Source organism: Saimiri boliviensis, chromosome 19 (assembly GCF_048565385.1).
Source record: "Saimiri boliviensis isolate mSaiBol1 chromosome 19, mSaiBol1.pri, whole genome shotgun sequence".
Classification (NCBI taxonomy): domain Eukaryota; kingdom Metazoa; phylum Chordata; class Mammalia; order Primates; family Cebidae; genus Saimiri; species Saimiri boliviensis.
Window position 1 is genome coordinate 20,621,304 of NC_133467.1, and position 15,185 is coordinate 20,636,488.

A 15,185-nucleotide genomic window follows, 5' to 3' on the forward strand; every position below is an offset into this window, starting at 1 on the left:
CTATTTCCTTTTATTTCCTAGTCCCATTTAGTTAGCTTGTCTATGTTCATTATCTTTGGGGGAAGGAATGTGGTAGCACAGAGCAGAAAAAAGATTCTCCTGAGTTTTTAAAACTTTTTGAAGCTTTTGAAACTCCTGAGTTTCAAAAGCTTAGTCGTAAGGAGGAGCAGAACATGTTTGATGAGTAAGTGGAAAGCTTTCTGGCCACTGTTGATATAAAGATCCCCTGGGCTGGAGAAAAGAAGGGAAGTAAGAAGATGAATTGGGTGCATAGATGAAGGCAGATGCCGGAGTAAGGGGATTCCTACCCTGCTGACGCCTAGGGTGGAGTTGGGGATTAGCCAGAACTCATGTATGTTTTAACGTGTAAGATGTTGTTTGTTTCTTCCAAACAACATCTTACATCTTAAAACAAATTGTTCTGAAAGGCAATTTCTACTGTTGTGTCAGGGATCTGCTCTTAGCCTTCTAAGTCTTCATCAACTCTCTCTTTCTCTTTCTGTTAATGACTTAAGAGCTTTTCAAATTTCATGTGGATGCAAATATTTTTAAAATACGGATTTTGATTTGATAGGTTTAGGGTGGGGCCTGGGATTCTGCTTTTCTAACAAGCTCCTGAGTGACACGGATGTTGCCATTTGTGGACACAGACCACAGACCACTCTTAATGCAATTATTGTGCACCTTTATTTGTAAGACAGTGCTAATGGAGTAAACATTGTACCATGTAAACCCTCTAGTAACCCCAAGAGGTAAATGCCATAGGGGATTTGAGGCAGTTTTAAAACTAGAGCTTATGGAGGTTCAGTGTCTCATCCTATGATTGGGATAAGGATATTGATGGCGGATTGGACCTGATGAAAGCTTTAAGAGGTTTAATGCAACGTATGCTAGGGAAAGAATAAACACTGGAAAGCCTTACAGGTTTTTGTTTGTTTGTTTATTTGTTTAAAGCAACACCATAATATTTGCTTAGGGTCTACTCTGTCTAGACATGCTGCCTGGCCTATTATGTAGATTATTTATTCTAGTTCCAAAATAGGAAAGATATTTAAGAAAAGACATTCTTATAAGGACACCGAAGATAACAGGATAAAATTCTTGTCACACAAGAAGGTAGAGAAACTTCAAGAAACAAGGTTCTTTTGGTACAATGTTTATAATTTCCAGCTGTCTTAGTCTTCTTGGGTTGCCATAACACATTACCATAATCTGGGTGCTTAAACAACAATTTATAGATTCTCACAGTTCTGGAGGATGGAACTCTGGGTCAGGGTGCCAGCATGGCTGAGCTCTGGTGAGGGCTCTTTTTTTGGCTTGCAGATGGCCACCTTCCTGCTGTGTCCTCACTTGGTGGAGAAAGAGATGGCTCAAGCTGTCTGGTGTCTCTTCTTATAAAGTCCCCAAATTCCATCAGACCAAGGCCCTGCCCTCATGACTTAATTATTTCCAAAGGCCCCATCTTAAAATACAATCATATTGGAGGTAGGGCTTCAACACATCAATTTGGGGTGGAGGTTGCAGGAACACAAACATTCAGGCCATCACACTAGCTATTGAGTGGTTTGGTACAGTTAAGCAGATAGGCAAACCCAGATGGTCTTGGTTTAAATCCCAGTGCTGTTGTGGTTAGGTTACCCTGAGATTCTGGTTCCTTGTGTTAGAGATGTGGTTAGTAATAACCAGGCAGAGTGTTCCCAGGAGGACTGAATGAAAGAAAGCTTTCGTGCCTGACACAGAGAAAGTACACACTAAATGAAGATCTATTCCCATTCACCAATGATCTGAAAAGCAAGGATCTAATTTAAGTTTGCCCAAGCAGTGGCCTAGGATGGCTTTCAGTGCAGTCCAACAAAAATTCATAAACTTTCTTACAACACTATGAGATGTCTTTGCAAGTCTTTTTTTAGCTCATTAGGTATCGATAGTGTTAGTGTATTTTATGTGTGGCCCAAGACAATTCTTCTTCCAATGTTGTCCAGAGAAGCCAAAAGATTGAACACCCTTGATTGAATTGACATGAAAGTTTTTTTTTTCTTATTGGATTAGTAGCTGTGTGTATTTTGCCTATTAATATCTGCTTAGATTGTTTACTGGGCGTCCAGGCTGGACGCAGTACTTATATTTATTTAAAAAGATCAAAGATTAATGTCACACACAGTTTAAGAACAGGTTCCAGAGTAAACAAAGCTGGATTCAGATACCAGCTCTGCCGTGTACAGTGTGTGACCTCGGCCAAGTCAGTTCATCTCTCTAAGCCTCAGTTTGTCTCAACTGTAAAATGGGGAGGAAAAATAGTACCCTCCTCATAGGGTGGTTACTGAGGAATGGGGAGATGTTTCAGAGACTACAATAAGTATATGCAAAAACTCAGAGTGAATATTGCACCGCCTCATTCCTAATCAGTTATGCGGATGGATGTATCTACATCAAGGTTTTTCAACCTCAGCACTCTTGACATTTTAGGCTGATAGTTCTTTGTTGTTGATGGTGGTGAGCTATCCCAAGTGGAATGTTTATTAACATCTCCAGCCTCTATCCATACTAGTGGCACCCTGCCCCCAATCCAGATAAACAAAAACGTCTCTAGATATTTTCAAATGATCCCCAGGGGGCAAATCTACCCTCAACTGAGAAACATAGGTTTATGCTAATTAATTCTAATTTATACTCCATTAAGTTTATTTTGCAAAAATGAGGGGATTAGTGTCTCATGTATTCAGCATAAATTTGCTTTTGGAATGATTTCTATTTAAAGAAAGTTATCTTTTGAAGAAGAATTAAGTTTCTTTATCTTAATTGTGTTGGTGGTTTCCTGAATGTGTACAATTGTGAAGGCTTATCTAATTGTACACTTTAAATAATGCAATTTATTGTCCAAAATTATATTTTAATAAAGTTGATTTTTTTCAAAAAAGAAAAGTGCTTATATCCTATGTGAGTTGAAAATGTACCCTTATAGATTTTTTTTTTTCTTTTTTGAGACGGAGTTTTGCTCTTGTTACCCAGGCTGGAGTACAATGGCGCGATCTCGGCTCACCGCAACCTCCGCCTCCTGGGTTCAGGCAATTCTCCTGCCTCAGCCTCCTGAGTAGCTGGGATTACAGGCACACGCCACCATGCCCAGCTAATTTTTCGTATTTTTAGTAGAGATGGGGTTTCACCATGTTGACCAGGATGGTCTCGATCTCTTGACCTCGTGATCCACCCGCCTCGGCCTCCCAAAGTGCTGGGATTACAGGCTTAAGCCACTGCGCCCAGCCCCTTATAGATTTTTATATGCTCTTGGCGTTGCACACATATTTCAAGTACACAATTTAAAATGTAATTTTGTGTGTGTCAAAAGTCAGTCTAAATACATGCTTTCTGTAATGGTGTGGTACATCATGGGAATAGTTCCATACAGAGAAAAATTTTGGTGGCTGTTTGTGCTGCTGAGTTTTAGAATCTGTCATCATGCTCTAAAATAACTGACAGTGGTCAAGATTTAAAAAAAAAAAAACTAAGCAATATGAAGAATGAAAGGGAAAACTGGCACCAGAGGAAAAGGGGTTGACAAGTGAGAGACTAATGAGTCTGAAACCCAAATGGAATATCATCACACAAGTTCACATTTGTATTTGAACTAATGGTGTGCATCCGGTTTCAATGAAAAGTACACATCTCAGATTTGCTAATCTTTCACCTCTAAGATCAAAGTCCAGCTACCAGAAGACTTCTGTATTTAATAGTGCCGTTTTCAGTACTGTTTAGACTCTCGTTATTTCTGGTCCTGTGAACAGTGTGTTTCAGCACTATTGCAGCAAATTCAGTTTTGCCCTGTGAGAGTACAGTAGAGGATTCCTAAACTCAGGAACTTGCAGGATCATGGGGGAGACTGAAATAGATTTATGTATGTATATTTTTGAAATTTCATTTTTATTTTTTATTTAAATTAATTAAAAAATTTTGTGGGTACATAGTAGATGTACTATGTGATGTATTTATGGGGTATGTGAGATATTTTGATGCAGACATGCAATGTGAAATAAGTCTATTATGGAGAATGAGATATCCATCCCCTCAAGGATTCATCCTTTGAGTCACAAACAATCCAATCATATTCTTCTAGTTATTTAAAAATATACTGTTATTATTGACTATAGTCACCCTATTGTGCTACCAAATAGTAGGGCTATTGATTCTTTCTTTTTCTCTTTTTTTTTTGTACCTATTAATTATCCCCACCTCCTCCCTCAACCTTGAAATAGATTTAAATAATTACAAGATGAAACAGAGCATAATAAATACTCTCAACACAGAGGTGATAACAGCTGCATTCTTCTGGGAAATCCGGGTGAGGCTTCCTATCATAGAAAGTAATGGTGAAAGAGACCGTAAGTGGTCATTTAGGGAGATTCACAAGTTTGGCTCTTAGGGACTCTTTTAGAAATATGACTTCAAAAGACGTCACTTCAAACCTACTGCTATGGTTTTCTTTTTTCTTCTTTTTTTTTAGGCCGAGTTTCGCTCTTGTTACCCAGGCTGGAGTGCAATGGCGTGATCTCGGCTCACCGCAACCTCCGCCTCCTGGGTTCAGGCAATTCTCCTGCCTCAGCCTCCTGAGTAGCTGAGATTACAGGCATGCGCCACCATGCCCAGCTAATTTTTTGTATTTTTAGTAGAGACGGGGTTTCACCATGTTGACCAGGATGGTCTCGATCTCTCGACCTCGTGATCCACCCACCTCAGCCTCCCAAAGTGCTGGGATTACAGGCTTGAGCCACCGCGCCTGGCCACTGCTATGGTTTTGATGTCTGTCCCCTCCAAGCCTTATGTTGAAATTTGAGCTCCAGTGTTGGAAGTGGGGCCTAATGGGAAGTGTTTGGGTCATGAAAGCAGGTACCTCATGGATGGATTAATGCCCTCCCTTTGCGGTGAGGTCTCACTCTATTAGTTCCTGCAAGAGCTGGTTGTTAAAGAGAGCCTGGCATCTCCCTCTTGTCTCTTGCTTTCTCTCTTACCATGTGCTATCTGTACACTCTAGCTCCCTTTTACCTTCTACCATGAGTAGGAGAAGCGTGAGGCCCTCACGAGATGCAACTGTCCAACCTTGAATGTTGCAGCCATCAGAATTGTGAGCCAAAATAAACCCTTTTTCCTTACAGTTTACCCAGCCTCATGTATTCCTTTCTAGCAACACAAAGTAGACTAAGACACCCATGGAATCAGAATTTCTAGAGTGAAGGAATTAGGAATCAGAATCATTCAAAAGCTCTCCTAGTGATTCAGATGATCAGCTACGCTTTGGGAACCATGGATCCTACAAATCCTCTACTCAATGCTAGAATTCTCTGAACAGAATCTCTTCAAGATTTTTGTTTAGCACGTCTAGAACACGGCAAGCTGACTACCTCACAGGGCAGCCCTCCATGGGGAAGTGTGTAATGTGCAGGGTTTTGATAGTCAGAGGCGGAGGGTAAGGGTGTTTGAGGCAGAGTGAATATTAGAAATGACAAGAAAATAGAGGGAGATAAGTTTGGAAGAAAAACTTGGAGCTCCTGCAGGAAGAAACCTCCTGTGCCAGGATGCTTGGAGAGCTGACTGCAGGAGCTCAGGTAAGGGAGTAGTAAGAATTTGGATTAGAAGCAGTAAGAATGGCAAAGAGAGGAAAGTATAAACTACATTGCAGGGCTAGTCTACAAAGTTTGATGACTGGGAACAAAAAGGATTCAAAGTTGATTCTTGGATTTCGAGGGGCTGGAGTACAAAAACATTAATCAGGACAGTGATATTAGGATCCAGAGTAGGTTGAGAAGGCAGATTGCACATCAGATTTTGACATTTGAAAATGCATTTTTTCTGTCACCTCCCACGTCACTTGTCCCAGAGCACAGCTTATCTGTGACTCTCTGTGTATGCTCATAGAGCTTATCTATGACTCCCTGTGTATGCTCAGAGATTGGCACTGAGTATGCTCTCACAATGTCTGGTGAATGAAGAGCCACTGTAAATGTCTTCTCGTATCCTCCCTGCTTTAGTTTAGGACCTTATTTCACACTTGAATCATTGCAAACTCAAGGTTTCTAGCTTATACCACTGTCTTTGTGTGTTTTAGAACAAGGCACCCCCTATGGGTTTATAAATTTAAAAAGGAGCCTGCATTTAAATGGGTACAGCCCTTTGTTCAGGGCTGGGGAAGCAAAGTACACCTTTGTGGGATGATAAATGTGTCCCTTCCTACAGGAGGAAACCTCCTGTGCCAAGATGAAGGGCTTACAGACCTGACTGCAGAGGTGGGATTTTAGATCTCATTCATTCCCTCAGGTGGCACAGAACACCCTGAAAATGTCTCCCCGTTGACCAGCTTGATCCCACCCTGCCATTTCTCTTTTTGCCCCTCTAGAATTATTTCCTGAAGTACCTGCCATTTCTATTTCCCTCTGTCAGAGTGATTTTTTTTTTTTAAATTCTAAAATGTAATCACATCACAGTTGGCTCCAGACCTCTCCATGTTTCCTGGTGGCTGCAGCATGAAATCCCAAGTCCTTAACTTGTAACAAAAGTCCATTTACGACAGCTTCTTCTCGGCTTCTTCTCCAGTCGCCACTTTCCTTCACCATCCTCCTCTTCAGCTGCAGTTCCCCGAACTGACACTGCACAAACAGGCTCCACTGCCCTCACTCTGCTTCTCGTGTCTCCCAGATTGACTTGATTCATCGCAAGGAAGCTGTTCGTGTCCTAATTCCAGTGGACATTAGCACCTGTCCCCTACACTCTTTTCTCCCGAACTGACACTTAGGACCCCGCACTTTCCAGGCTGTGGACATTCTGCTTTCCCATCTGTGACCTCCCGGAGGACTAAAAATGTGTTTTGTTCGTGTCTTTTCCTCTAGTATTTGGGTCAGTCTTGTTGAATTGACAGAATATCTGACTTAGAGATAAATGAAAAACGTAGATTTTTAGCACCAAAAAAACCCCAAAACCAAAACCCAGACACCAAAAAATCCAAACAACAACAAAACCCTCCAAGCAAAAAACCCCCAAATGTTTTTGCTTCTTTCTGAACATGAGGTAACTTGTAAGTGGTCAAAGCCCTTTTCTTTTCCATATTTTCTGTAGTCTTGAAATGGCTGTTCATTTAGGAGGTTAATGGTTATTAAATAAAGCCATCCTGTGGCTTTAAGGCTGGTTTGTTCTGGTGTGTTTATGTGTTTAATATTTGTGAGATACTTTAAGAAAAATTGCCACCAGCCTTGATGTCTCATGCCTATAAACCCAGTGCTTTGGGAGGCTAAGGCAGGAGGATTGCTCAAGGCTAGGAGTTTGTGACCAGCCTGGGCAACATAGCGAGACCCTGTCTCTACAAGAAATTAAAAAAAAAAAATTTGCCAGACCTGGTGGTGCATATCTATAGTCCTAGCTTCTTGGGAGGCTGAGGCGGGAGGATCTCTCAAGCCCAGGAGTTCTGGATTACAGTGAGCTACGATTGCCCTACTGTACTCCAGTGCAACAGAACGAGACTCTGTCTCCAAAATAAATAAATAAATACAAATGCAAAAAAATTTCTGATAGATTCAGTAATGCATTTGACCCCTTTAAAAACATTTAAACTGTTTTTTGCAAAATGTTTTGAAGATGCCGATCTGCCTGAGACTGAAAGGCCAGCAATGATAACTCTAATAGTGGTTTCATTGGTTCATATGCTGGAACAGCCCAGTGATGAACTTTGGAATGCCTAGACAGTATTATCAAAAGGTCGTGCCTGGAACTTCCAGCCCAAGTGTGTGTGTGTGATCTCTTTCCACAAAGAATGTGAAGAAGCTGTGAAAATGTGTTCAATTAAAAAAAGAAACAAGTATAAAAATCATTTAAACATCAACAAAAATTACAACTAGGCAAAATATGGTAGTAGGAGGACAGGACAAGGCAGATGAGAGGAGAGCCATTGAAGCGTAGGCCTAAATGTGGGTATAGATGACTCTGTGCAAAGATTTTTCTTCCTTGGAGCCATGATATTAACAGTGAGAAGAAATGCTGCTTAAGGCACAAGTAGGTGCGTGGTAAATGTTTGTTTTTTCGTTTTTTGACAGTTATTTGAAAATATCATCTGTGATTTTCAGCATGAATAGTTTTTCCTATTTCTTTTTCAGTTTATTTCTAGTTTCTAGGTTTTTTTTGCTGTGACTCCCAGTCATTTTTTGAAAATTGATGAGTAAATAGTTACTGATTTTAAGGCTCAATTATAATGAACTATTACACAAGATTTGGGCTTTACGCACTGATTTTTCCTCCAACTTTTTTCTCCATACCCTATGTGTAACAGATGCTTTGGTCACAGGACTATGACAAATACGTTTGGATAGAACTTGATTGCTAGTTTTGGCTTGGAGTCTATGATATTGTGCCTTAGTTGCCTTGTCTTTTAGATGAAACTTGAATTTCTGAAGACCAATATATTCTCCAAACACAAGGCATAAATATTGTAGTGAAGGTATTAATTCATATTTTAATAGATTAATAAATATCATAGTGATAAATTGTACTTCACATTTTCCACAAACTTTTTCTTGTAAATACGCCTCACTGCCATTTTTTTTTCTGTGAAACCAAGTGGCGTATAACAGTTCATACTGTCAATATCCAGAATATTTCTCCCTCCTTTCTTTATGTAACTGTCGAGCACCTTATGGGGAGCTCAGAGACACATACTTGGCCACAGAAGAGAGACAATTCTGTCTTAAACAGCCCTTCCCCAGCATCCCTATGTTGTCCTGTACAGTTCCAGGCTCATACAATGTACTCAATAAATATTTGCCAATTTGAACTTGACAATATAAGTAAGTTTTATCATTTATTTCATTGTATTGTTTATTTTAGTGGTAAAGGGTACCTGGTGTCTATTTATAACTCTTACTTTCCAAGTTCTGAGGCCAGCCACGACCTCAAAGAAAGAAACTTTTTTTTTTTTTTCTCGAGACAGTGTCTTGCTGTGTCACCCAGGCTGGAGTGCAATGGCGCAATCTTGGCTCACTGTAACCTCCGCCTCCTGGGTTCAAGCGATTCTCCTGTCTCAGCCTTCCGAGTAGCTGGGATTACAGGCATGCACCACCATGCCTGGCTAAATTTTTGTATTTTTTTTAGTAGAGATGGAGTTTCACCACGTTGGCCAGGCGCTAACTCCTGACCTCGTGATCCGCCACCTTGGCCTCCCAAAAGAAACAATCTTCAAAGTTTATTTCCATCTATTCATTTGTTCATTCATGGGAAAATTATGGATGGGAAAGATGTAAACTGGAAGGAAGGGAGAAAGGATACCCTTCTGCGTCTTTTCTGGTGTGCGGAAAATTAGTCATATAATTGTCTATTGAATTTGCCTCAAAGGATTAAAGGCGAAAAATATTGCGAGGCCATCTAACGCAGTGCCTGACACATAGTAAATGCTTTAACAATGGCAGCTTATTTTCATGCAATAGACTACAACCAGAGGATCTCACTCCTTTACTTCTACATGACCCACTGTCCTATTTTCTTGTTTTGTCTTTTTCATTTGAGAATGATCTGGGTGTGCTTTCTTTCTGAATCTGTAAGAGGGGTTCAATGTTTAGTTACATAGTAAAGTGCAGATAAGAATCTTGGGCCATCATTTCCCCTAAGTCTATTCTATGATTTAAGACACCTTGGGTAAGGGGTATATGAGCTCCTACATCAACGGATGATGATTTTTATCTTTACCAAGTGACCCACAATTTGTTACTGGTGCAATAAGTTAAGAAAATAGCATACTTTTATGACTGTCATTTCACAGTCACTCAAATCAGAACTGGAATGCCACAAAAACAACTCCCTGTTAGCCCAGAGGAAAAAAAAAGAAAGAAAGTAAAGGGGAAATTCAGATTAGTCACAAAGAAGTTCCCCCGCCTGCCTGCAAAAGTTGCAGCGTTAAAACTGAGAAGAGTCCGCTTTGCTCTTTCAATCGCCTTTTATCTCTGGTCCTGGGACCTTTGCCTATTTTCTGATTGATAGGCTTTGTTTTGTCTTTACCTCCTCCTTTGTGGGGAAAACATCAGTTTTATCCCAGGTTCCCCTTTTTCATATCTTCATCTTCCCTCTACTCAGATTGTGAAGATGGAAAGGGTCCAGCCCCTGGAAGAGAATGCGGGAAATGCAGCCAGGCCAAGATTCGAGAGGAACAAGCTATTGCTGGTGGCCTCTGTAATTCAGGGACTGGGGCTGCTCCTGTGCCTCACCTACATCTGCCTGCACTTCTCTGCTCTTCAGGTAAGATGCACCACTGGGCGTTATTTTCCCACCAGCTCCTGCTGATGGCAGCTTCAACAGTGCAGTCACTTGGACATAACTTTATGCTAAAATTGTTGAGTTTTTTTTCCCCTCCCCACAGCAATCGTAAAGTGTGGTTAAACGCCCTTCTGTCTCTCCTTTCCTTCCTTCTTTTCAGCAGTGGCAGTGGTAGGGCAGAGTGGAGGTAGGGCAGAGTCACTGCTTCTAGATTTTTTTTCTTTTTCTTTGCAATGCAAGAATCCTGGTATTATCCCTTTATAAGCTGTCACTTTGAAGCTTCAAGTCACTGATCTACCTGGTCTATCCATTGTGATAGTCATGTGTTTGATCAGGCAATTCATATTAAAAGGAAATAAGAAAGAGACTAGTTTTACTTTCCCATAATATTCATAAACTCTATAGACCTGCAGGGTGAGTTTGTTTTTAAATAATGTGGAAAGTATCAAATTAATAGGGCAGCAATGTGTGTGTGCATGTGTACGCCTATGTGTTCACTCATTCACTCCAATGATTTAATCAGATATTGCTTCTCACAATCTATCTCTGCCTGTCACAACTTAAAGACATCATTTCATCTTTTTCCCACCTTATTAAATACATCATGTAGTAGGATATTCTTTCTAGTATTTTCCCCACTTAATTAAAATATTCCCATTTTTCCTTCACTTTATTCTTGTTCCACACTTTTCGCTTTTACATTATTTTTTCTTATTCAAGGATGTTCTTCACTGCAGAGGATGCTGCTGGAGAAAAAATATTCTCCTCATGTTCCTTTGCTGGGGCTAGTCTGATAATCTTGTTTCGCCAGCTGGTTGTTTTGGGTTAGAAATGTTTCTCCCTGATAAAGGTCAGGCAGTACAAACTTTGATTTCTGATGGTCTTGTCTGAGACTAAGAACCTCCAATTAAACCAGAAGGACGTGAGCAGTCTTGGCAAATGCCTGGGCTTGTCTGCCTACAGGAAATAGGGTTTTCAGTGCACGGAGGCTGGTGAGAGTGTGTGTGGTTGTGATCACCGGACCACAGAGAGTGCTCGTGTCTCCAAATTCCAGAAGTGTTGCCGGTGTCACGCTCAGGGCTGCAGACCAGTGAGCACGACAGTACACTTATCCTCTCTTCATCGCAGCACACGTTTACGGTCTTCTTGCAGAACTCTTAGGCTGCAATTAAAGTAGGCGATTCGAGGAGAGGGTGTGGGGGAAGAGCAAGGTGTCCATGGCAGGATGCCCAAGACATCGACCGGATGCCTAAGACATCGACCGGAATTAGGCTCTTTTGAGAAGAAAACAAAGAGAGTAACCGAAAATAGAACAGCTGAGTGCATTCACCAAGTCTGGGAGCCCTGAGAGTGCTTTTTCAAACAACCACAGTGTTACATATTTCCTTACACCATGGGATGATAAAACACAGGACACATGGCTCCATTCAGGGCTAACTGATTGCACAAGGGCTCTGAGCAGGAGAGAGCAAAAGGTGAAACACAGACGTACAGCTTGCTGGTGGTTGGGGTCACCTTGGACTATCAATACCCAGGAGATGTTGAGAAAAACAGGGGGTCCTTTCTGACAAGTCATCCAGCAACTCTGGGACAGAAGGAAAGCTGTGGGAAGAAAAGCTGGGCGCTCGTTTCTAGGACCCCAAACCTGATGGTGAGTGATCTCTAGGGGAGAATTAGCTTCTGTAGTCCTGGAACAGAGATGGAAGCAAGACATAGGTGGTATATTTGAGTTGTTTGCTTAAGAAACATGCTCCTTTCTACTCTGAATATAGATGTTTTTTCTTGCACAGATATTTGAAATTCTTCACTTAATGTTAATTATAAATTTTTTAAATCTCTAGCTAATGTAATTTCTTATATTGTTATAGGATATGGGACAGCACAATGGGTCCTTATATTTAATATTATATTTGTTACTTACACTTTATTATGAGAAGGATAGCATAGATGGGTTGTATGTCTTTTCCGTAGAACCTGATGGTTTACCAAATAGTGTTGGTGGCAGTGGTAGCAGCAATGTGTGTGTGTGTGTTTGAGAGAGACAAAGACAGAGTGATTGAGAGAGAACATTGTACAGCAGCTCTTGAAGAAGAGGCATAGACTAGTAGCCGTTTAAAACTCATCTACAATTCTGTTTGGAATTTTGATTGAGGGATTGAAGGGGTGGTGGTGGCGGTGTTGGTAGTGGTGAGGCAAGTCAAACCTCTACTTTTATAAGACATAAAGTTACAGTGATGTGTACTGGAGGTGAAACAGAGCTGGAATGCTCACCATTTAACCCAGTTAAATTGGATCTTTTTTATTGCAGGAGAAAGGTTTTTGGGAAATAATTATGATTTTCCCTTTATTTCTTAGATTGAATTTTTTAGCCTTATAAAATAATTGCCTACATGAATGACTCTGTAAATACAGACATAGCTACTAAGCTCCATTCAGCAGTCAACTTTCCCGTCAATTACGTTTATTTGGTAGCCTCTGTTTCCTCATCACTGGGTTAGGTCTATTTACATACATGAAATGCAGACGATTTTGTTTTCAAGATGCCAGAAAAAAAGTGAGACCTACCCACTCCTCATCTAATTTACTTTCCTCTTTGGGCCTTGATTTTATCATCTGTATTATGAGAAAGTTGGATCAGATGATCAATAAGATGTCTTCCAGCTCAATCTCCTGTGAGTATATAGTTTATATATTCATAGAAGGAATATAAGGATTTGAGAAATATAAAATATGAGTTAATAGATTTTTTGTGTTTGAGCTTATGGATTTCTTGGCTCCTGAGAAGGGATTGGGGGGAATCAAATTTGCATATATATACTTTTCTATACTTAAATTATATATTCTGTACATATCTAAATGACCCATTCCAGATTAGCAAAACACACTATTTAGAAAAGGAAAAGCAGTGAATGCCCTATAAGAATATTCATGACACCAGGTATATAATTCTGTGCTCCTGCCACTAAAATCAATACACATTGTTTGGATATTATATTGAGATATCCACTTAAATTGTCAGGATTCCACTCTTACCTGAAACTTCAGCTACAGAACAAAGGCAGTAAAAGCTGACCTATAAGGCCTGAGAAACCTCACTGAAGCCATTGAAACTTGGTTCTTCCAAGATTCATATCACCTTTATTGTTACCCTCAAAGATGTGAAGGCTTTTAGTGATACTTTTTTTCAGCAATTCCCACTGTTACAGGCTTACATTCTTAACACTTTTTCAGCTGAGAAAAACAGAAGTGGAGGCACTTAAAAAGTGAGTTGGGCCGGGCGCGGTGGCTCAAGCCTGTAATCCCAGCACTTTGGGAGGCCGAGGCGGGTGGATCACGAGGTCAAGAGATCGAGACCATCCTGGTCAACATGGTGAAACCCCGTCTCTACTAAAAATACAAAAAATTAGCTGGGCATGGTGGCGTGTGCCTGTAATCCCAGCTACTCAGGAGGCTGAGGCAGGAGAATTGCCTGAACCCAGGAGGTGGAGGTTGCGATGAGCCGAGATCGCGCCATTGCACTCCAGCCTGGGTTACAAGAGCGAAACTCCATCTCAAAAAAAAAAAAAAAAAAGTGAGTTGACCAGTTCTGTATCAGTGAGAGCCAGAATTAGAATTCATAGTTTCTTAATGAAGTTTTGGGCTACAAGTTGGACCTTTCTTTGTATCATTTAATAAGAGAAATAGGAGTTTGCCTGAAAAAAAAAAATCTTGTTTCATATTAGCTTAATTTCAATGTCACCATGTAATTTAGCAACCTTTTAGAACTTCTTTTTTAATAATAGACCTGCAAATAAGATAATTTCAAAGGCATTTGTATTTGCTTTTCATAAGCAAACCTTTGAGAATTAAAACAACATCTGAAGTTGACCTGGCTTGTCATAAGGCATTTTGGGTTAAGAATCACTGGATTTGGGGCAGGTATTAGACATAGTTTCTTTACAGATAAGAAAACAGAAACCCAGAGAGGGTAGGTGAACCATTAGTGATTAATTCACCAGAAACTCCTGATTCCTACACTACAGTTCTTCCTATTATCAAGCGAGCCATCCTTACACTGATTTTTTTTTACATTGAGTGATTACTTGTGCTAGGCACTGTTTGAGGCATGAGAGATATAAACGTCCCTTAGAGAAGGTTTTTGAACTATTTGCACTCACAGTCAAGATGCCGGGTGGGGACAAAAGAGTGACATGCTAGAGGGACAATGGGAGGAGGAGAGCAGGGAGGAGGGAGGGGCTGCCTCAGTCTTCTGGGGAGTCAGGAAAACCTAGGGGAAGAGATAATGCCTCAGCTGATACTAGAAGAAGGAGAATAAATTCTTTAAGCAGACAGGAGGATGGGAATGGGTAGGTAGGGGCGGACAGCTTACTAAGCAGGAATGGCAAGTTGTTCCGAATAACTGAAGTTAAGTGTTCTGGCAGGAAAGTGGTGGAGGTGAAGCTGGAAAGCTGGGGGTGGGGGTGGAAAGCATTTCACAAAGGGTCTTGTGAATCATGGTAAAGGAACATGCTTCATTCTCTCCTACGCTAAAGAAAATGCAGGAAAAGTTACCAACATTGTAAATTCTCCAAATTTTGCTTCTCTTGTGTGGTCTGTATTTTGGCAAATATAGAAAGTGAGTCTAATCCGATCGGCACTAGGGGGCACCACTGTAAAAGTAACCATTCTCGTGCTTTGAAGACAGCGAATCTTCTTTTCCTGAAGAAGTAAGATTAGAAAAAAATATTAGAAAACTATTCTCAGGCAGTCAAGTGCTTATCCACATATAAGAGAATGAACAATATCAGGGGCAGCTAATATTATTCACTATTTGCACAGTGATGATATTTTCTAAATGAAATATTCAGATAAATGTTTTGATCCAGGTACTCAAAATAGGACAGAATAATTAGGGTGGGGATGATACT

The 15,185-nt window shown here is 40.5% G+C and overlaps 2 protein-coding genes across 8 annotated transcripts in view; one reads left to right on the forward strand and one right to left on the reverse strand.

Moving 5' to 3' along the window:
• The window catches only part of TNFSF4 (TNF superfamily member 4), a 111,123-nt gene that overhangs the window by 76,997 nt on the left and 18,941 nt on the right, over positions 1-15,185 (forward strand). Inside the window, exon 2 of one of the 2 annotated variants that reach the window (XM_003925356.4) lies at positions 10,099-10,260. In XM_003925356.4, coding sequence (XP_003925405.3) covers positions 10,099-10,260 — 162 coding nt within the window. Of the gene's footprint in view, positions 1-10,098; positions 10,261-11,848; positions 11,930-15,185 lie in introns of those variants that run through there. The other variant, XM_010336114.3, reaches the window with a different exon arrangement.
• Positions 919-15,185, reverse strand: part of LOC104650944 (uncharacterized) — a 413,896-nt gene continuing 399,629 nt past the window's right edge. For 5 of the 6 annotated variants that reach the window (XM_074389849.1, XM_074389848.1, XM_074389847.1 and 2 more), the window contains one exon: positions 919-14,976. The gene's annotated coding sequence lies outside the window, so the exon portion shown is untranslated. The remainder of the gene's footprint in view (positions 14,977-15,185) is intronic. The other variant, XM_074389850.1, reaches the window with a different exon arrangement.